This window comes from Plodia interpunctella, chromosome 25 (assembly GCF_027563975.2).
Source record: "Plodia interpunctella isolate USDA-ARS_2022_Savannah chromosome 25, ilPloInte3.2, whole genome shotgun sequence".
In the NCBI taxonomy this organism is placed as follows: Eukaryota; Metazoa; Arthropoda; class Insecta; order Lepidoptera; family Pyralidae; genus Plodia; species Plodia interpunctella.
The window spans coordinates 3,237,549-3,260,130 of record NC_071318.1 but is presented as its reverse complement, the minus strand read 5'-3'; the positions used below and the strand labels follow the sequence as shown (position 1 = coordinate 3,260,130).

Below are 22,582 nucleotides of genomic sequence, written 5' to 3'. Positions count from 1 at the left end.
ATAGATAATGAGAAAGGATTAGATATATAATTTATTATGTTTTTACCCAAGCGAAGCCGGAACAGACCGCTAGTATTAGATAGTATTGATAATATCAATACTATCGATAGTACAATCGATAATGTGGCCTATCGATAGTTAGGCAACACTATTCTATGCGTTTCAGTCCAGAACACGGGAGAATGGGAGAGAGATGGTGTGGTATTTCTATAAAATCGTTGCTCTATGATTTGATTAAGAATCAGGAGCTAGCGAATGGTATTGTGCCATTGTTGTCCTTAATATCGATGCTTTTCCATTCCTGTTTATTAATTTAACTTATTGTTTACCGCCCTCAGCCAATATTTCATTTGTACATCAACCTACCTAAATTCATTGTAAACTAGCCGCTATTACCGCGCCATAGAAGTTCATGCGGGGTGTGGTGATGTGCTGTTGACTGTACACTCCGCGAAATCTAGTGCCAGTTTCTGTATTTATGTCCATCGATCTACGGTTCAAGCTTAGTGCTTTATGTGGGCCTTAGATGATGTATTTATAACGTAAGCAACTTTACTCGTATGTTGCTAACTAAATAACAGACGTTAAGAAAATTCTCTTCAAATTCTTCTTTTTCTTGACCTTTTTCCCACTCAGCCGGTGGACACAGTATGTTCTCCTTTCAGTTCCAATTCTTTCATTTAAATTTAAAGACAATATTCTTTATAAAATACTTCGCGGCCCGTCTCGCCGTGCGTCGCTCGGGAAAAACCGCAATAAAAAAGTAGCCTATTACTCTTGAAGGTTTCCTATCGCTCTGTATTAAATTTCAGCAAACAAAAACATAAATCGTTTTCCTTTTCTAAAATTAGTATGGATAGTATGGATAAAGAGAATTATCTTCCAATACACCAATATAAATAAAAGGCACTGTCTTCAAACTATTAAGTGAACGGGATGCCTTGTGGTTACCCTGACAGCTAAATAATTCAGCCGGCTACGGAATCCAACGTAGATTTCAATATCGAGTGAAATAATCCAAAGCTTCTGAACACCAATACCAACCACAAGCCATCGCGCTGCCAACTAAAGACATATTATTATACAAGTAGCTAACCAAAATTTGGTTGGCGAACTGTCGAACTCAATCGTTTATTATGGATGTTTCTTGGGCACTATATCTAAACAGTTTTCAGATTTTAGTGAAAAAAAATATAATGATAGCTGTAAGCAAGTAGTAGTAGTAGTAGGTAAGTAGGTTGTCATGTCATATGCTTATATGATTAGATAAACATTACAATAATACTTGCACAAATTAGATACATAGGTAAGTACAAAATGTATCACGCATAGCATAACTAATTGTGTAAAAGGTGGCCTTATTTCTAACAGACATCCTTTTGGGAAATTGCTAGACGAGGAAATATAATAATGCGAATCAGTCACTTGCAAAACTCTGGCGTAGTCGTGGTAAAAAAAATGAGTCTTTTTTTTTTTCTCCTCAAGCTATATTTAATAAAATTTGTATCATTCCAATCAATAAGCAGTGGCAATTACAAATGCCCCACTATGGGACAACCCAATGGGACTAGTGGTATAGACGGGGATTGAAGTACAAACTCTGGTGAAACAAAATAAAACCATAAACTTCTTCGATAGATTTTTAATATATGATAATAATTTGACGACCTGGATGGCGCAGTGCTAAAGTTCTTGCCACTGAACCGAGAGGTCCCAGGTCTTTTTCTGATTGGGGTCTTGGATGTTTATCTATATATGTATTTGTTATAAAATATAGTATCGTTGAGTTAGTATCCCGTAACACAAGTCTCGAACTTGCTTTGGCTAGCTCAGTCTGTGTGATTTGTTCTAATATATTTATTTATAATTAACTATAAAAATAAGCATTCGGTGACTGTTGTGACCTTTATTCGTAAAAGGTCAAGTAAGCTCCAATCAACAAAATAAATAAATCTAACCTACAATCTGGTAACGTTTGGACTCACCTAAGTAAACTAAAGCGAACTTTGTAATTGAATAAATTACTGCAAACTGCCACGAACTGATGTAGACTAACCTGAGGCTTTCTGTACTTGTGTATTCTGTTATTTTGTATGCCAATAGAGCGCAAAAATCATATCAGTGTGGATTCTACAAGTTTATTTATTCCTCTAATTATTCATTGACTATCTGACCTAACAGAGATAGCAGAATGCAAATTTTTGCTTGCTGTTCGAAGCGGACGAAGGGCGATAGTAGGCATCGTGTTACAAAGTCGTCTATGTATATGAAAGTTTCGAAAAATATTTATACAGGGTGACTTTTAATACATTGGCAATATTTTGTCTACATGCTCAGTCCATGATTCTGAACAACTATTAGTATGGGGGTGAATCGCGAAAGTAAATCAAAATTTTGTGGAAAGCTTGTCGAAAATGTATGGGTCAGCTATTTTCTTTTTCGCGATCTCAAGGTTGCTTTCATACGAAAAGTTTTTCATTACCATGGACTGAGCATGTAGATAAAATAATACCAATGAATAAGAAATTACCCTGTATTATTAGAAGCTCATCCCGGCTTGTTTCGAAGAAGACTTATTCATAATAAAAACCACTTCGCTATTAAGCCGCTAAAGTTTAATCCGAATTGAGAATATGCGTTTAGAATCATCATCATTAACGGCCATATAAACGTCTAGCTGCACAGGCATTAGTGGATGGATTTATTTCTTCTTCTTGACCTTATCCCACTCATGTATTATTTATTATAAAATATACACACAAAATAACACTGAGTAAGAGCGGATGGATTGTTATGATATAATGCAGATAATAATGGATGAGAGTTGCACACTTGCGCTTAAGTTCAGGAGTAATTAAACCTACAATGCCCGGACAAATAGTGATGAATATATAAAAGACATTTCTATCCCGAAACTAATATAACTGTCGCAACACAAAGCATAGGGCTTTGTATGCACGCTTAAAAACTTCAATGATATGAGTGTTCATGGTTAACTTGGTATCAAAAGTAACTCCTAGATCACGTATTTGCGTGACACGTTGCATGGCGTTGCATACGAGTACATATGGTATAGTTGAAAATATTGGTCCCCCATTATTTTGTGACCTTGTAAATGTATTTACTGATATTAAAATCTAATCTAGTGTTGGAGTAGGGTTTGAAATATTCATTTGAAACCCTACTATGTCAACATCTCTGCAAAGAGTTCAGCACTATTAACACCTACAAACAACTTCAAATCATCGGCAAACATTAGGTATTCCACCTCTGTAACCACCTCTGGCAGATCATTGATCGTCAATATGAATTGGGTAGGCTTGACTTACTCCTGAAATAGTCACATATAGCTCAGACTGGAAGCCCGATAATTGGACATATTGCAACCTGATATCAACATCATTCTTGAAAAAATCGATTAGCATTTGGTGTAAAACCTAAGGAGCACAACTTATTCAATAGCTCGCTTATTTGTACTCGGTGAAAAGCTTTGTTTTAAAGTCAAAATAAGCAGAGTCGACTTGCTTATCTTCATCCATATGAGTGGAAACATAGTCAACAAAATTAACAAGATTGCTGGGTTATATAACTGTTTATAATAGACTCAAATATTTTATCAAATCAAGAAACAAACTACTAGCATTTCGGAACGACCACTGCTGAGAAGAGATGCCGAAAGAAACTAATTCAAACAGGATTGGTCTCTATCATGCCATTTTTAAAATATAAATTTATATATATTTATAACTAGTTTTTGCCCGCGGCTTCGCCCGCGTGAATTTCATAATAAATTTTTTAAGATAAAAAGCTGGAAATTGGAAAACATACGCTTCATCGTTTTTCTCAAAGAATGACCGAAATTTTACTAAGTCATTAATAGGGATGGTAACACAATTTTTAAATATTTTCTTTGCTATTAAAATCTTTACCGGGTAGGCTGCCGTGTCACAATGATAAACTAGAAAGGAAATAAGTCAAAATAACATAAGCCCGAAGGCATATTCTACACATAAATAGGAGTTTTAGCCAGTTCAGGCAAGTTTTCAACGAACACCTTCCATCATCATCGAAACTTAGCCCAAACTGTTTCCGCCTTCACCACGTGGAGGTACTCCCAGCTTGTGTTATAACAGTATAGGGCAAATATAAGATTAACTTTATTACAGAACTTCCGTTTCAGAAATGTTCGAAATCTTCTATTTTAATACGCCAACCGTTACTGCTCCTCAGGTTGAACAATTTCTGCTAAGACTTCACTTAACAGTACATGCTTATCAGATTGGTTAACTTTTACTAAGACGTCATTTTCAAATATATTATAAAAGAGCTGTTGCTCGCGGCAAAGAAGACATGGGGAATAAAATAGATTTTTGAGAGTCTCAAGATGTTTGTGAATCATGGTTAAAAACGTGGACCAAATGAGTCTTTTTATAAAAACCTATGTTAAAAATGCTCATTAGGCTGATCAACTTTTGTTAAGGCGCTTTTGTCATATCTGTTATAGTGTAGCTGGTCTGTTGGAGTTCTCCATCAGGTGTTCCATATCTTCGATTTTTATACGTCATCAGAAAATGCTCATCAGGGCGAACAATTTTTGTTAAAGTGACTTTTCTATATTTCCTACAGTTTAGCTGGTCTTTATAGGTTCTGCTAGAGCTGTTCCAGTTTCCAAAATAAATTATATCCTATATGTTGCCAGGCTTTATAGGTATACAACAACAAAAAATTCATTCAAATCCGTCCAGTAGATTAGTGTGTGCAAACGAACAGACGAACAGACGAACAGACGAACAGACGAACAGACGAACAGACGAAACGAGTCGAGTCGCATACACTACATCGCCAGCCGTCCTCGGGATGCGGAGTGACACGCGTAGCGCCGTCGGGTAGTAGGAATCTAGTTTCACTACTGGTACAATATTATACATTTGCACACACTTATCGTCCATGTTGCTCAGAACGAAATCTAAAATATTACCTAGATCATTGCTTGATTTTACAAAAGATAAGCAAATTGTAATAATACATTTTCACTGCAAGAATTGAGGGTAAAATCACCTTTATCCAACAAGGCAGTTTTTAGATATTTAGATACTACATTTTCTAAGACAAAAAAGGTTTTCAAATAAATAATGTCAGCACCATTGGGAGGGATATAAACGACACAGACAATTATGGATTTGCACTTAAAATTAACTTGCGCAATGAACACCTCGATGTCATCAGTGCACCTGTCCATATCAGTCAGCTGTTCCATTGTCCTCAGGGAAAGATTTCAAGTGCTGAAGAACCTGATTAGTCGTAGTTCCCATGTTGATATAAAAAAGATGGAAATAAAATTTCCTTTCCGCAACCACAAACAAATTACTAGTGGTTGACTGGGCCGTACCACAATTTACGCTACGAGACGCGTTTCGATTGCGTTGACGTTTTGATACAAACCAACCACTCGTATTTCCGTCTACATCGGTCTCTTCTAAAAACATCTGCGGTAAGGAAGGAGCAATCTGTTCTACAACCCCAACTGGAAGTAATTCAGACATTACTGACTCCACTTTACCACTGGCCGACATCCCCAGAGGCCAACATTAGACGCGGCAAATTACTTGTAGTAGGACCACTAGATACAGATGACGTCGTGTCGTGTTGTTGTGTTGTTGCCAGCGATGTTGAGTGCAGAGATGGTCGACGACGCGCGGAAACGAGCTTCACAGACCAATCGCCTGGGCCTCAATTCTGAGATCAATGATTTGGTTGGGAATTCGTCTGATTCTTTCCACAATTTCTTACACGTATTAGCAGTCGCCTTGGCAACGGCCCGGCGATACGATATGGATATGGGATGGATAAGGAGTATGGACCCACCGCGCTGAACCGCCATTTTAAATTATTCAGATCAGATTTTTTTACAATTTCCAAAACTGATTGAAATGGGAAATACAAGGTATTTTTAATCTTGAATTTCAATAAAACATGTGAAGGTAAAAAATCAATTATATTCATAGTTCTAGACATATAAATCATTTGTCCTTTTTAATTACCATTCCCACTAGTCCAACAGTTATCAGGTAAATGTCCAACTTTATCACATCTCTCACAATAATTATAATATTTTATGCGTTTTCTCAAGTCCTCCAAATTCGTTGGTATTTTATAATGGCTTTGTAACAAGTCCTTTGAAATACGCTTATCTGGTAGAGTCGTAAGAAATGCTAAGACTAAATGCTGCTCAGTAATAGTTGCGCCTATGGCTCTTTTTGCAAGATCACATTTATTATCAACGAATTCTCTGAAACGTGCTTGATCCCTCGAAAACAGCAAGAAAGCTGTTAAATCATCACATAGGCTGTTTTCATCTAAAATACGGAAATAACAAAATTATATTATATTTTATGTGACTTTTCGATAATATTATATTTGAACAACGATTCTTTTGAAGTAAACCTTTTTGTTAGGTACGATAAGCACTGCATTTTAATCAAGTTGTATTTAAACTTTTAGGTAATAAATATTTTGGCTGTGTATCGTTCGGATTCAGTCTGCTCAAGTCGACCAATAAAAAAGACTAAGATATCAAAGTGTGACAAGTTTTCTCTTCAGTCGAAAGGCATTTATTTCCACAAAGGCCTTTAAAATATAACTGCATTAACAGACATATACCAGTAACTATTTAGTGATAAAGACACCAACTGAAAATCAGTGTATTGCTTTTGGAGTAATAACTTCACTGAATTGTGGCCTGTTTAAATTGCTGCGGCACTCACATCCGCAATTCTATTTGTGCTGCTTTTGCGTGTATACACTTTTGTTATTTTATGTGTTATGGCTTTTTAAAGAAACGTGGTTTGATTGAGAAGCGGTAGTGGGGTAATTGGGACCTTTTGACCTGGAGATCAAAAGGTCCCAAGTTCGAATCATACTCATGCCATATGAGCTTAGACCTCCACCTGCTTCCAGAAGGTCCCAAGTTCAAATCATACTCGTGCCACATGAGCTTAGACCTCCTGCTTCCGGTGAAGGAAAACATCGTAAGAAAACCAGCACATTGGTCGGATTATTTGTGAAATGGACAAGGCAATGGCAAATCACAACATTAAATTAATAATGCTAAGAAAGTTATATTATATATGTTTCATACCAAGTAATAATGACCACGACCCTCAGCTATGAGGAAATACGACTATGAAGAAGAAGATTCTATTCATATTCATGGTATGACCACCAAAATAAAATTTACCTGTAATTTGTCGTCGTCTTGATTCGACACGCCTTTTTGCATCATATCGTGAGTCTACTCGATCTTTTATTGGATCGACAATTGAAGTTCTTGATCCTTGCTTTATGTAGTCCCTGTCGCCATGTCTCCGCTTGGATGCCTCAGAATTTAAAAAGTCATTCCTTTCCATTTTATCACTAATCTCAACCGGATTAGGTGCTAAAAAGTATAGTATCATGTTATCAAATAAAGAATAGACACGAGCTTATTAATCACGAGAACAAATTTATGCGAGGGTCGGGGTCGCTTCATGTTTTAATAAGGGATCTGCTGCTTTTGCGCGAAAGACTTTTGCGCGAATCCTTTTGCGTGAAAGGACACTTGCGCGCATAGACATTTGCGCAAAAAGACACTTGTGCGCATAGATATATGCGCAAAAGACATTTATGCGCAAGACACATGCACGAAAGACACTTGCGCGCAAAGAAACATGTGCGAAAACCACATGCGCAAAAGGCTTTTTTGCTTTTCGCGCATAGGTCTTGCGCGCATGTGTTTTTCGCGCATGTATCTTATGAGCAAATGTCTTTCGCGCATATGTGTTTGCGCGCATCAAGTGTCTTGATACGGTTAACAAGACGACTGTTTATTATTTATACAGACGCAAACAAAAGTATAAATACTATAACATTAAACTATTACATTACTTTCTTTCAGTGATTGAGTTTTGGTAATCCAATGGCAATCCAATGGCCCTGTCGACAAATGAAATATATTTTTTTACAAAATACCTGATGATCCAGCTTCATCTAAATCTATAATCGAGTTAGAAGCAGTTTTATCTGTCTTATCCTCTTCTTTTTCATTGATCACATGCAATTTTACTGACTGAAAGCCAAGGGTTAGATTATCTTTTTCCATGATGCTTGGTAGTAGTTCGATTGGTATCCCTACTTCAATATTTAAACCAGACTCTGTCTTGTTGATGCTGTAAAAGGTCCATTTATCAACCCTTGCATGCGAATTCATATTCTGTAATGTAACCTTCAGCTTATTCTGAGCTACAATATTAGAATTCACGTGGAAGCCACATTTTACTTTCGTAGGCAAATCTTTTTGTGGAATTAATTTCAGCGGTATTTTCTCTTGATTCAAATTTATTTTCATGTCCTGTACTTTCTCTTGAAGCCACTGTTTGGTAAATTCATTTAGGCAAACAAGTTTTATTACACCATCATTAATAACGGGCTCGCCAACCAAAGTTGGATATTTGTCACGACTTTCACTGTATATGTCTACGTACATCTTTTCTATCTTAGATTTAACTGTTTCAAGTCCTGATTGACTTAGATCTGAACCGTTTTTAGTAGTAATCGCTACAGGTATTTCCGTAGTTTCATTGTTGTCAGTTGTTTCCTTTTGAGGCTGCAATTTAGGAACCTTTGCCTCAATTTTTGAAGGTGGTGTGTTATCTGAGTAAGGTCTTTTTGAACTCGATGCTTCTGGTTTTCGATCTTCAAGTTTACTTGGGTTATTTTCCATTATTCTAATCACTACTGACTGAAGAATCGACTATGGTATTTGAACTTTGCAATTGTAGGAGTCTTACAGACTCAATTGTACTGTAACAGATAAGGATTGCTTGTGAAACATGCATTGTATCTGACTTTATAAAAAAATAATATTTGTACCTACAAATCCTATCCTAGTAATACTATAACTGCGAAAGTTTTTGAGGGTATGTGTATCCTCGCGAAAGTTTGAGGATACACAGACCACCCGCACAAACTTTCGGATTTATGTCATCATCTGTAAATAGTGTGCCTAGTAAGAGAACTGATGTATAATATGAATGGCAATAAACATTTTTAATTTGAATGTGAACACTCCGCAATATAAAAACATGGTAATAAACAAAACACATGGTGAAAAGAGATAGAGATATCGAGAAAGCAAGACAACGATAATATCTATTTAAAAGGGAACAAAAAGAATTAATGGCGAATCGACCGAATGTACATAATAAATCTCGATTCAACTGAATCTAGCACGACAATGACAATGCAACACAATCGTTTTGATGTTTAAGATCAGCACTAATTCTAGATTTAATAAAATCGCGATATTTTTATGTTCCTGCAAGCGGCCTTAGATACTAAATATTTTATTAATCTTAGATGTATTATTCGATTTATTTATGAAACTATTAGCATAAACAAAAAAATAGACTTACTAAAATCAACCAAGCGCTACACTTTTTGTCCAACGTTCCGAACACCGTCGATTGAATTCGATGATTGATATCCAATTATCAATAGAAATATATAAGTATGTACCGATTACACCAATTATCTTATCAGTCATTATGTGCAAGATAAGTACCTCGTCGTCTTGAAGCAGGGAGTGGAATTAACAGTGTGATAAGCTGATAAAGTTAATCATGTTTTGTCATGTTTTTATTATTAGCTCGATGTTTTAGCAACTCCGCATATTTGTCTATGCTTTGTTATTATTCTTTACTGTAAGATCATTGTATCGAAAGAGCGGGACTAACCAGTTACAGAGTTTGTCGATCTAAATTGGTGAGCCCCTGCAACCTACCTTTGTTATCCTAGTGTGAATTTTTTGAATATGCTTCTCGTTTTTTTTTTGTGTATTTAAACTGTTATATTGTTTTTTCTCTCGTATAGTATACAAATTGGCGTTTTACTATTCGTCTTTTTCTTTGATATTATAGTAGTATAATAATCTCGATCTTTCATCTAAGCATTTTTCTGGTTATTCTGTTAGCTGTTAAGCGTCGGTGCCCAGGGTCCACTTTTCTACTTTTTCTTCTCCACTTCTCACTGTTTTTGGCATCCCTAATTGTCTTATTGACTCGCATATCACTCTTGTCGACGTCGAGTTTTTTAAACAGAATCATAGGAACAAATACGAGTAGGTACCAATTTAAGATCTCCATAGCAATTCCATAAAAAAAAATATATAGCTATATTCGCTTCCATAGTTATGTCTACTTCTGTCTTTATAATTCAATGGAAACATCCCGAATCATCATAATCGAAAAGTAATTAAGGCGGTATGAATCACCAAATCTGCCACTCAAGGTGTTCGAGAAAATTCAACAAATAAAATTTGTAATGATAGTCACCGTAACAATCCGTCCGTCTAGACGGTTTTGTCTCTTCGACTAGCTGCATCCTGTGGTGTTACCCGCGTAATTATTTAAAAACTTACGTTTTTATGAACATTAGTGGGGGTTCTATGGCATGGCATCACGCCACAACTCTTTGTAATATTGTTCAAATATGTAATACACAATATATACAATATTGTTCTTAATTTAAAATATCGGTAATCCATCAGTTCAATCTTTTAAACCGCACTCAAACAATCATTTGTAAAAGTAAAAAAGGAAACATCTTGCTGGCCAGTAACATTGCAGCAGACAGCTCGTAAAACCGTATCCGGGATCTTACGGTACTTGTGCGGAAATCTTTCCATTTCTAGAACCACATTATAGAAGTAGATAGATAGATAGATACACACTCCACTACAATAGAATAAAAGTGATATGAAGCATGACAATGTTCTGTATTCATTGCGTATTTAATTTAAATATTAAAAAATAAATATGATTATTTATTGTCTTCCATGCTGTGCTGAGAGCGAACGTGCTTTCTTCACGCGCAAATAGTAAAAGTTAATCAAGCGCAAAATTCTGGTCTAATTTCTGTTCTAATGCCTAGACTAGCAACCTGTAACTATCTAATCTCAGTTTCACAAATAGAGCTAAATTTGGCCATTGAGTTTTTTTGTCCTAACACTAACCACAAGCAATATGACGCAAAAAAAAGGGTATCCATCCATCATAATCGCAAAATGTCGTAACCGTAGTGGTTTTCTTGTCAGTCATTCGTTTAAGGGAAATGTGAAAATTAGAACATAATAAAATAGAAAAAATATATTTTCCACTATGAAAATGTAAAATAGGCTAGGTATGCGTCTTGTCTATTTTTGTGCCAAATTTAAATATAGGAGTTACTTTGTTCACGTTACGCCTATACGATTAAAAATAGTCTAGTCGTAACGTGGACAAAGTAGCTCCTATTCTGTAATAAGGGCTATTTTGACTTGGTATATCATTCAGAAATTTGAATTATATGCCAATTAAAGATGGCTATTAACATCTAATAGAGATCTATGCAGAATATAGGATAGTAGTAGAAAGTAGTATAGTGTAAAACCTGAGGACAAATTATTCAATAGCTCGCTTATTTGTACTCGGTGAAAAGCTTTGTTTTAAAGTCAAAATAAGCATAGTCGACTTGCTTATCTTCATCCATATGAGTGGAAACATAGTCAACAAAATTAACAAGATTAGTTGTGGTCGACCTGCCCGCCCTAGAGGTTGTGTCTGCTGGGTTATATAACTGTTTATAATAGACTCAAATATTTTATCAAATCAAAAAACAAACTACTAGCATTTCGGAACGACCACTGCTGAGAAGAGATGCCGAAAGAAACTTATTCAAACAGTATTGGTCTCTATCATGCCATTTTTAAAATATAAATTTATATATATTTATAACTAGCTTTTGCCCGCGGCTTCGCCCGCGTGAATTTCATAATAAATTTTTTAAGATAAAAAGCTGGAAATTGGAAAATATACGCTTCATCGTTTTTCTCAAAGAATGACCGAAATTTTACTAAGTCATTAATAGGGATGGTAACACAATTTTTAAATATTTTCTTTGCTATTAAAATCTTTACCGGGTAGGCTGCCGTGTCACAATGATAAACTAGAAAGGAAATAAGTCAAAATAACATAAGCCCAAAGGCATATTCTACACATAAATAGGAGTTTTAGCCAGTTCAGGCAAGTTTTCAACGAACACCTTCCATCATCATCGAAACTTAGCCCAAACTGTTTCCGCCTTCACCACGTGGAGGTACTCCCAGCTTGTGTTATAACAGTATAGGGCAAATATAAGATTAACTTTATTACAGAACTTCCGTTTCAGAAATGTTCGAAATCTTCTATTTTAATACGCCAACCGTTACTGCTCCTCAGGTTGAACAATTTCTGCTAAGACTTCACTTAACAGAACATGCTTATCAGATTGGTTAACTTTTACTAAGACGTCATTTTCAAATATATTATAAAAGAGCTGTTGCTCGCGGCAAAGAAGACATGGGGAATAAAATAGATTTTTGAGAGTCTCAAGATGTTTGTGAATCATGGTTAAAAACGTGGACCAAATGAGTCTTTTTATAAATACCTATGTTAAAAATGCTCATTAGGCTGATCAACTTTTGTTAAGGCGCTTTTGTCATATCTGTTATAGTGTAGCTGGTCTGTTGGAGTTCTCCATCAGGTGTTCCATATCTTCGATTTTTATACGTCATCAGAAAATGCTCATCAGGGCGAACAATTTTTGTTAAAGTGACTTTTCTATATTTCCTACAGTTTAGCTGGTCTTTATAGGTTCTGCTAGAGCTGTTCCAGTTTCCAAAATAAATTATATCCTATATGTTGCCAGGCTTTATAGGTATACAACAACAAAAAATTCATTCAAATCCGTCCTGTAGATTAGTGTGTGCAAAGGAACAGACGAACAGACGAACAGACGAACAGACGAACAGACGAACAGACGAACAGACGAACAGACGAACAGACGAACAGACGAACAGACAAACAGACGAACAGACGAATAGACGAACAGACGAACAGACGAAACGAGTCGAGTCGCATACACTACATCGCCAGCCGTCCTCGGGATGCGGAGTGACACGCGTAGCGCCGTCGGGTAGTAGGAATCTAGTTTCACTACTGGTACAATATTATACATTTGCACACACTTATCGTCCATGTTGCTCAGAACGAAATCTAAAATATTACCTAGATCATTGCTTGATTTTACAAAAGATAAGCAAATTGTAATAATACATTTTCACTGCAAGAATTGAGGTTAAAATCACCTTTATCCAACAAGGCAGTTTTTAGATATTTAGATACTACATTTTCTAAGACAAAAAAGGTTTTCAAATAAATAATGTCAGCACCATTGGGAGGGATATAAACACAGACAATTATGAATTTGCACTTAAAATTAACTTGCGCAATGAACACCTCGATGTCATCAGTGCACCCGTCCATATCAGTCAGCTGTTCCATTGTCCTCAGGGAAAGATTTCAAGTGCTGAAGAACCTGATCAGTCGTAGTTCCCATGTTGATATAAAAAAGATGCAAATAAAATTTCCTTTCCGCAGCCACAAACAAATTACTAGTGGTTGACTGGGCCGTACCACATACTACGCTACGAAACGCATTTCTATTGCGTTGACGTTTTGATACAAACCAACCACTCGTATTTCCGTCTATATCGGTCTCTTCTAAAAACATCTGCGGTAAGGAAGGAGCAATCTGTTCTACAACCCCAACTGGAAGTAATTCAGACATTACTGACTCCACTTTACCACTGGCCGACACCGCCAGAGGCCAACATTAGACGCGGCAAATTACTTGTAGTAGGACCACTAGATACAGATGACGTCGTGTCGTGTTGTTGTGTTGTTGCCAGCGATGTTGAGTGCAGAGATGGTCGACGACGCGCGGAAACGAGCTTCACAGGCCAATCGCCTGGGCCTCAATTCTGAGATCAATGATTTGGTTGGGAATTCGTCTGATTCTTTCCACAATTTCTTACACGTATTAGCAGTCGCCTTGGCAACGGATCGGCGATACGATATGGATATAGGATGGATAAGGAGTATGGACCCACCGCGCTGAACCGCCATTTTAAATTATTCAGATCAGATTTTTTTACAATTTCCAAAACTGATTGAAATGGGAAATACAAGGTATTTTTAATCTTGAATTTCAATAAAACATGTGAAGGTAAAAAATCAATTATATTCATAGTTCTAGACATATAAATCATTTGTCCTTTTTAATTACCATTCCCACTAGTCCAACAGTTATCAGGTAAATGTCCAACTTTATCACATCTCTCACAATAATTATAATATTTTATGCGTTTTCTCAAGTCCTCCAAATTCGTTGGTATTTTATAAGGGCTTTGTAACAAGTCCTTTGAAATACGCTTATCTGGTAGAGTCGTAAGAAATGCTAAGACTAAATGCTGCTCAGTAATAGTTGCGCCTATGGCTCTTTTTGCAAGATCACATTTATTATCAACGAATTCTCTGAAACGTGCTTGATCCCTCGAAAATAGCAAGAAAGCTGTTAAATCATCACATTGGCTGTTTTCATCTAAAATACGAAAATAACAAAATTATATTATATTTTATGTGACTTTTCGATAATATTATATTTGTACAACGATTCTTTTGAAGTAAACCTTTTTGTTAGGTACGATGAGCACTGCATTTAAATCAAGTTGTATTTAAACTTTTAGGTAATAAAATATATTTCTATTTTAATATTTTGGCTGTGTATCGTTCGGATTCAGTCTGCTCAAGTCGACCAATAAAAAAGACTAAGATATCAAAGTGTGACAAGTTTTCTCTTCAGTCGAAAGGCATTTATTTCCACAAAGGCCTTTAAAATATAACTGCATTAACAGACATATACCAGTAACTATTTAGTGATAAAGACACCAACTGAAAATCAGTGTATTGCTTTTGGAGTAATAACTTCACTGAATTGTGGCCTGTTTAAATTGCTGCGGCACTCACATCCGCAATTCTATTTGTGCTGCTTTTGCGTGTATACACTTTTGTTATTTTATGTGTTATGGCTTTTTAAAGAAACGTGGTTTGATTGAGAAGCGGTAGTGGGGTAATTGGGACCTTTTGACCTGGAGATCAAAAGGTCCCAAGTTCGAATCATACTCATGCCATATGAGCTTAGACCTCCACCTGCTTCCAGAAGGTCCCAAGTTCAAATCATACTCGTGCCACATGAGCTTAGACCTCCTGCTTCCGGTGAAGGAAAACATCGTAAGAAAACCAGCACATTGGTCGGATTATTTGTGAAATGGACAAGGCAATGGCAAATCACAACATTAAATTAATAATGCCAAGAAAGTTATATTATATATGTTTCATACCAAGTAATAATGACCACGACCCTCAGCTATGAGGAAATACGACTGTGAAGAAGAAGATTCTATTCATATTCATGGTATGACCACCAAAATAAAATTTACCTGTAATTTGGCGTCGTCTTGATTCGACACGCCTTTTTGCATCATATCGTGAGTCTACTCGATCTTTTATTGGATCGACAATTGAAGTTCTTGATCCTTGCTTTATGTAGTCCCTGTCGCCATGTCTCCGCTTGGATGCCTCAGAATTTAAAAAGTCATTCCTTTCCATTTTATCACTAATCTCAACCGGATTAGGTGCTAAAAAGTATAGTATCATGTTATCAAATAAAGAATAGACACGAGCTTATTAATCACGAGAACAAATTTATGCGAGGATCGGGGTCGCTTCATGTTTTAATAAGGGATCTGCTGCTTTTGCGCGAAAGACTTTTGCGCGAATCCTTTTGCGTGAAAGGACACTTGCGCGCAAAGACATTTGCGCGAAAAGACACTTGTGCGCATAGATATATGCGCAAAAGACATTTATGCGCAAGACACATGCGCGAAAGACACTTGCGCGCAAAGAACCATATGCGAAAACAAAAAGTGTCTTTGTGCGCAAGTATTTTTAGCGCATGTGTCTTTCGCGCATTTTATTTCGCGCAAGTGTCTTGATACGGTTAACAAGACGACTGTTTATTATTTATACAAACGCAAACAAAAGTATAAATACTATAACATTAAACTATTACATTACTTTCTTTCAGTGATTGAGTATTGGTAATCCAATGGCAATCCAATGGCCCTGTCGACAAATGAAATATATTTTTTTACAAAATACCTGATGATCCAGCTTCATCTAAATCTATAATCGAGTTAGAAGCAGTTTTATCTGTCTTATCCTCTTCTTTTTCATTGATCACATGCAATTTTACTGACTGAAAGCCAAGGGTTAGATTATCTTTTTCCATGATGCTTGGTAGTAGTTCGATTGGTATCCCTACTTCAATATTTAAACCAGACTCTGTCTTGTTGATGCTGTAAAAGGTCCATTTATCAACCCTTGCATGCGAATTCATATTCTGTAATGTAACCTTCAGCTTATTCTGAGCTACAATATTAGAATTCACGTGGAAGCCACATTTTACTTTCGTAGACAAATCTTTTTGTGGAATTAATTTCAGCGGTATTTTCTCTTGATTTAAATTTATTTTCATGTCCTGTACTTTCTCTTGAAGCCACTGTTTGGTAAATTCATTTAGGCTAACAAGTTTTATTACACCATCATTAATAACGGGCTCGCCAACCAAAGTTGGATATTTGTCACGACTTTCACTGTATATGTCTACGTACATCTTTTCTATCTTAGATTTAACTGTTTCAAGTCCTGATTGACTTAGATCTGAACCGTTTTTAGTAGTAATCGCTACAGGTATTTCCGTAGTTTCATTGTTGTCAGTTGTTTCCTTTTGAGGCTGCAATTTAGGAACCTTTGCCTCAATTTTTGAAGGTGGTGTGTTATCTGAGTGAGGTCTTTTTGAACTCGATGCTTCTGGTTTTCGATCTTCAAGTTTACTTGGGTTATTTTCCATTATTCTAATCACTACTGACTGAAGAATCGACTATGGTATTTGAACTTTGCAATTGTAGGAGTCTTACAGACTCAATTGTACTGTAACAGATAAGGATTGCTTGTGAAACATGCATTGTATGTGACTTTATAAAAAAATAATATTTATACCTACAAATCCTATCCTAGTAATATAGTCCAAGAGGCAGAGCCCAAAAAAGTCTCTGAATTTATTAAGCCTGGTTTTTTTTCAGGTGATTGTAATTATAATTTACAGTAAAATGACCTGGTCAGTCAAGCGCCCATCAGAACAGGTGTCTCAGGTGCGCGTTCAAACATGTCGTAACCACCGACATACTAAAATCAATTTATTAAGGCTGAAACTTTATAAACTTTCTTTTTTATATATATAAATAAAAGTTACTATAGTCAGTCAACATAATATCGGAACATAGCTGGTCAGTCAGCGCCAACGTACGTAGCGAGAGTTATGAACGTGCAATTCATTTATTACGCGTGAAACTTTTTTAGCAAGTACTACTGACTATATTATTAATAAATTCAAATTCAAATTCAAATTCAAATCATTTATTCAGAAATTAGACCTTCACAGGCACTTTTTCTCGTCAATCTTTAAATTTATAGTTATTTCTCACAAGCTAGAAACTACTGGCATTTCGGAACGACCACTGCTGAGAAGAAATGCCGAAAGAAACTCATTTGAACAGTGTTGGTCCCTATCATGCCAGATCGGCTTACCATTATTGTTTCTTACAAAAAAATTTTTTTTTTTCTTTTCTTTCTAATAATATATAAAAGTACATAATGTACATAGTCAAAAGGTATATCAAAACAGGTTATGATCGTGATCCGAGTGCTGATTATAATATATATATATATATATATATATATATCGATGTGAAACACAATTAACTTACATGAAAATATATGAGAAACGAGATGACCAGTTCCCTCTGGCAGCACCCGTTCACGAGTTGACGCATGGGACAGCCATCGCGTAGCTCAACCATAATAGAGGGAACCTCACGACCCGGCCCACGACGCCACCACCAGATTGACCATTTGAGTGAGCATGACACACTCGATTCCCATGACTTCATAATTACAATTCTTATTCGTCGAAATAGAAGTATAATTCAGACACTTGAAGATCACAAATCACGTACATGTTTTACAAATAAAATTTAAATGCCATACGAATTATTATAACAAAATTCAAAATTGTGAATAAAATAATAAAAAACAGTAAAATAAAAATTAGGAGATCATGTGTGGAGTGGCAAAGTTGTCGGGAGGATCCAAGCGTTTTTATCAGTCAAATAGGCGTTAATTGTGTAATACGCTTTATCCATTAAATTTTTCTTAACATAAATTTTAAAATTTTTCATTGGCAGATTAATAGCCTCTGCAGGGAGTTTATTGAATAATTTTACACTTTGACCCACGAAAGACCGCCGAACCTTTTTAAGCCTGAATCTATTCATACAAAGTTTGTGCTTATTTCTAGTGTTTACACTATTTACTTCGTTTAATTTTTTATATAAATGTAAATTTGATTTGACAAAAATAAGCTCATCAAAGATATACTGACATACAACAGTGAGGATGTTAATTGATTTGAAGAGTTCTTGAAGAGAATCTCGAGGTTTTAACCCATAAATAAAACGGATAGCTCTTTTCTGTAATACAAAAATTTTTCCTATGTCAGCTGCATTACCCCAAACTAATAGTCCGTAGGACATAATGCTATGAAAGTAGCTGAAATACACAAGTCTAGCTGTATCTATGTTCGTACACTGTCTGATCCTTCTCACTGCAAAAGCTGCCGTACTAAGTTTTTTGGCCGTGATTTCAATATGTTTATCCCACTTTAATTTGTCGTCCACAGTAATGCCCAGGAATTTAGTACTATGTACCCATTCTAGAGCTTTACCATTTACTGTTAAAGGTATAACATTGTGCGAGTTATTTAAGAGAGAAAATTTAATACATTTTGTCTTCTCTGTATTTAGAGCTAAGTTGTTGGTTGTAAACCAGTTAAGCACTACCGACATGCTATTACTTATAAAGTTATAGTTTTCACTTTTTCTATTGACTTTAAATAATAAGGATGTATCGTCTGCAAATAGAACTACTTCGCATAAATGTTGGGCAAGGCATGGGAGGTCGTTAATATAAATCAAAAATAAAAAGGGACCGATAATGGAGCCTTGAGGTACGCCTATGTGAACAGGTGCACTATCGGAAATTGTTTTGTTAATTTCTACTCTCTGTGTTCTATTATCTAGGTAAGACGAAAGAACACTAAGAGCCGCGCCAGTGACACCATAATGTTGAAGTTTATTTTTGAGTATATTATGATCTACACAGTCAAAAGCTTTCGATAAGTCACAGAAAATACCTACGACATCTTGCTTGGATTCCCAAGCTTCATTAATTATTTCGACTAAAGTGGCTGCTGCATCAGTAGTTGAACGACCTTTGGTGAAACCGTATTGACGATTATGTAAAATTTTATTTATATTAAAATACGACACAAGTTGACTGAAAATATTTTTTTCAAATATTTTACTTAGAGTGGGTAATATAGAAATAGGTCTATAGTTTGTGGGATCATGTTTAACGCCTTGTTTAAATAGAGGAATTACTTTACTTATTTTCATTAAGTCTGGGAACACGCCTTCAGATATACATTTATTGAATATTATGGTTAGGTGAGGAGCAATCAGGTCAATAATGCTGCTCAATACTGAGACGGAAATCCCCCACAGGTCCTCAGTGTTTTTAACATTTAGGGCTTTAAAAGCACATATAATTTCATCTGGTGTAATATGTCTGAATGTAAAAGTGGACTTAGGGTCCGGAGCATTTCTTTTTAATAGATCATCTGCCGCATAGGAGCAAGAGAAAAGGGATCCTGTGATATTCTTAGAAATGTTGGAAAAGAAATTATTAAATTCGTTGGAAACTTCGTCATCTGCACTTATGGTTTTACCGTCAAGTTTTAATACAAAATTTACGTCGCGCGTGTTAATTTTACCAGTCTCTTTATTTATGATAGACCAGGCCGTCTTTATCTTATCACTCGAATTTTTTATTTTATTAGTTAAATACAAAGATTTCGCGACAGAACATACTTTTTTAAAAGTTTTAGAATAGCGTTTAACATATGTTATGAATTCCGCATTAAAATTGTACTGTTTTTGGCCATAAAGTTCATAAAGTCTGTTTCTACTAATATAGATACCGTTTGAGGCCCAATCACAAAAGTTAAGTTTATCTTTCTTGATGAAAGTTTTGATAGGAAAAGAAAAGATAATAAATAAAATGGTCAGTCAACCATTGTTTAGAACAACGCCCGTCAGTCAGTGAAAAAAGGAACGAAATTTTTTCGCTTTCTATGGGCGGTACACGCGGCAGCTCGTCTTTTATTTATAATTTAAACTTTTGACGACCTCGGTGGCGCAGTGGTAAGATTCTTACCACTGAACTGAGAGGTCCCGGGTTCGAACCCCGGTCGGGTCATGATGGAAAATGATCTTTTTCTGATTGGCCCGGGTCTTGGATGTTTATCTATATATGTATTTATTATAAAATATAGTATCGTTGAGTTAGTATCCCATAACACAAGTCTCGAACTTACTTTGGGGCTAACTCAATCTGTGTGATTTGTCCTAATATATTTAATATATTTATATTTATTTATTTAATTTACATAAAAAAATAATAAAATTATCACTTAAAATTATCAGTTAAAGTATAATTATATATATATATATATATAATATATTATATGACTAGTGGATAATTAGATGTATGATTGAAACTTTTTTATTTTTCTCTAAATCAAAACTCGAAATCAAAATCTAACATTTAAAAATTAGCGCCGTCAGCGCCACTTTAAAAGGTCAATCAATCAAAACAAGTTTTAGTCGGCTTAAATTTTGCTGTATCTCTTTTTTTAAGAAGGGATGATTATAAATAAAAGACGAGCTGCCGCGTGTACCACCCATAGAGAGCAAAAAAATTTCGTTCCTTTTTTCACTGACTGACGGGCGTTGTTCTAAACAATGGTTGACTGACCATTTTTTTTACTAATAATATAGTCAGTAGTACTTGCTAAAAAAGTTTCACGCATAATAAACGAATTGCACGTTCATAACTCTCGCTACGTACATTGGCGCTGACTGACCAGCTATGTCCCGATATTATGTTGACTGACTATAGTAACTTTTATTTATATATAAAAAAAAGAAAGTTTATAAAGTTTCAGCCTTAATAAATTGATTTTAGTATGTCGGTGGTTACGACATGTTTGAACGCGCACCTGAGACACCTGTTCTGATGGGCGCTTGACTGACCAGGTCATTTTACTGTAAATTATAATTACAATCACCTGAAAAAAAAAACAGGCTTTATAAATTCAGAGACTTTTTTGGGCTCTGCCTCTCCGTCTAATACTATAAATGCGAAAGTTTTTGAGGGTATGTGTATCCTCGCGAAAGTTTGAGGATACACAGACCACCCGCACAAACTTTCGGATTTATGTCATCATCTGTAAATAGTGTGCCTAGTAATAGAACTGATGTATAATATGAATGGCAATAAACATTTTTAATTTGAATGTGAACACTCCGCAATATAAAAACATGGTAATAAACAAAACACATGGTGAAAAGAGATAGAGATATCGAGAAAGCAAGACAACGATAATATCTATTTAAAAGGGAACAAAAAGAATTAATGGCGAATCGACCGAATGTACATAATAAATCTCGATTCAACTGAATCTAGCACGACAATGACAATGCAACACAATCGTTTTGATGTTTAAGATCAGCACTAATTCTAGATTTAATAAAATCGCGATTTTTTTATGTTCCTGCAAGCGGCCTTAGATACTAAATATTTTCTTAATCTTAGATGTATTTATCGATTTATTTATTACACTATTAGCATAAACAAAAAAATAGACTTACTTAAATCAACCAAGCGCTACACTTTTTGTCCAACGTTCCGAACACCGTCGATTGAATTCGATGATTGATATCCAATTATCAATAGAAATATATAAGTATGTACCGATTACACCAATTATCTTATCAGTCATTATGTGCAAGATAAGTACCTCGTCGTCTTGAAGCAGGGAGTGGAATTAACAGTGTGATAAGCTGATAAAGTTAATCATGTTTTGTCATGTTTTTATTATTAGCTCGATGTTTTAGCAACTCCGCATGTTTGTCTATGCTTTGTTATTATTCTTTACTGTAAGATCATTGTATCGAAAGAGCGGGACTAACCAGTTACAGAGTTTGTCGATCTAAATTGGTGAGCCCCTGCAACCTACCTTTGTTATCCTAGTGTGAATTTTTTGAATATGCTTCTCGTTTTTTTTTTTGTGTATTTAAACTGTTATATTGTTTTTTCTCTCGTATAGTATACAAATTGGCTTTGTATTGAAATCTAGTTTTACTATTCGTCTTTTTCTTTGATATTATGTATTATAGTAGTATAATAATCTCGATCTTTCATCTAAGCATTTTTCTGGTTATTCTGTTAGCTGTTAAGCGTCGGTGCCCAGGGTCCACTTTTCTACTTTTTCTTCTCCACTTCTCACTGTTTTTGGCATCCCTAATTGTGTTATTGACTCGCATATCACTCTTGTCGACATCGAGTTTAAACAGAATCATTGGAACAAATACGAGTAGGTACCAATTTAA

General features: G+C 35.4%; 2 protein-coding genes across 2 annotated transcripts; both read right to left on the bottom strand.

Moving 5' to 3' along the window:
- Window positions 1–5,976: 5,976 nt before the first annotated feature.
- Window positions 5,977–9,537, bottom strand: LOC128680751 (uncharacterized). Its single transcript, XM_053764129.1, has 4 exons — window positions 9,450–9,537; window positions 8,008–8,838; window positions 7,238–7,435; window positions 5,977–6,356 (listed from the first exon to the last, which is right to left on the bottom strand). The coding sequence occupies exons 2-4, from the start codon at window positions 8,756–8,758 to the stop codon at window positions 6,034–6,036; spliced, it is 1,272 nt and encodes a 423-aa protein (XP_053620104.1). The 5' UTR covers window positions 8,759–8,838; window positions 9,450–9,537; the 3' UTR covers window positions 5,977–6,033.
- A 4,576-nt stretch (window positions 9,538–14,113) lies between these two features.
- Window positions 14,114–21,962, bottom strand: LOC128680752 (uncharacterized). The gene is made up of 4 exons (XM_053764130.1): window positions 21,842–21,962; window positions 16,113–16,943; window positions 15,392–15,589; window positions 14,114–14,493 (listed from the first exon to the last, which is right to left on the bottom strand). The coding sequence occupies exons 2-4, from the start codon at window positions 16,861–16,863 to the stop codon at window positions 14,171–14,173; spliced, it is 1,272 nt and encodes a 423-aa protein (XP_053620105.1). The 5' UTR covers window positions 16,864–16,943; window positions 21,842–21,962; the 3' UTR covers window positions 14,114–14,170.
- Between the last annotated feature and the right edge of the window lie 620 nt (window positions 21,963–22,582).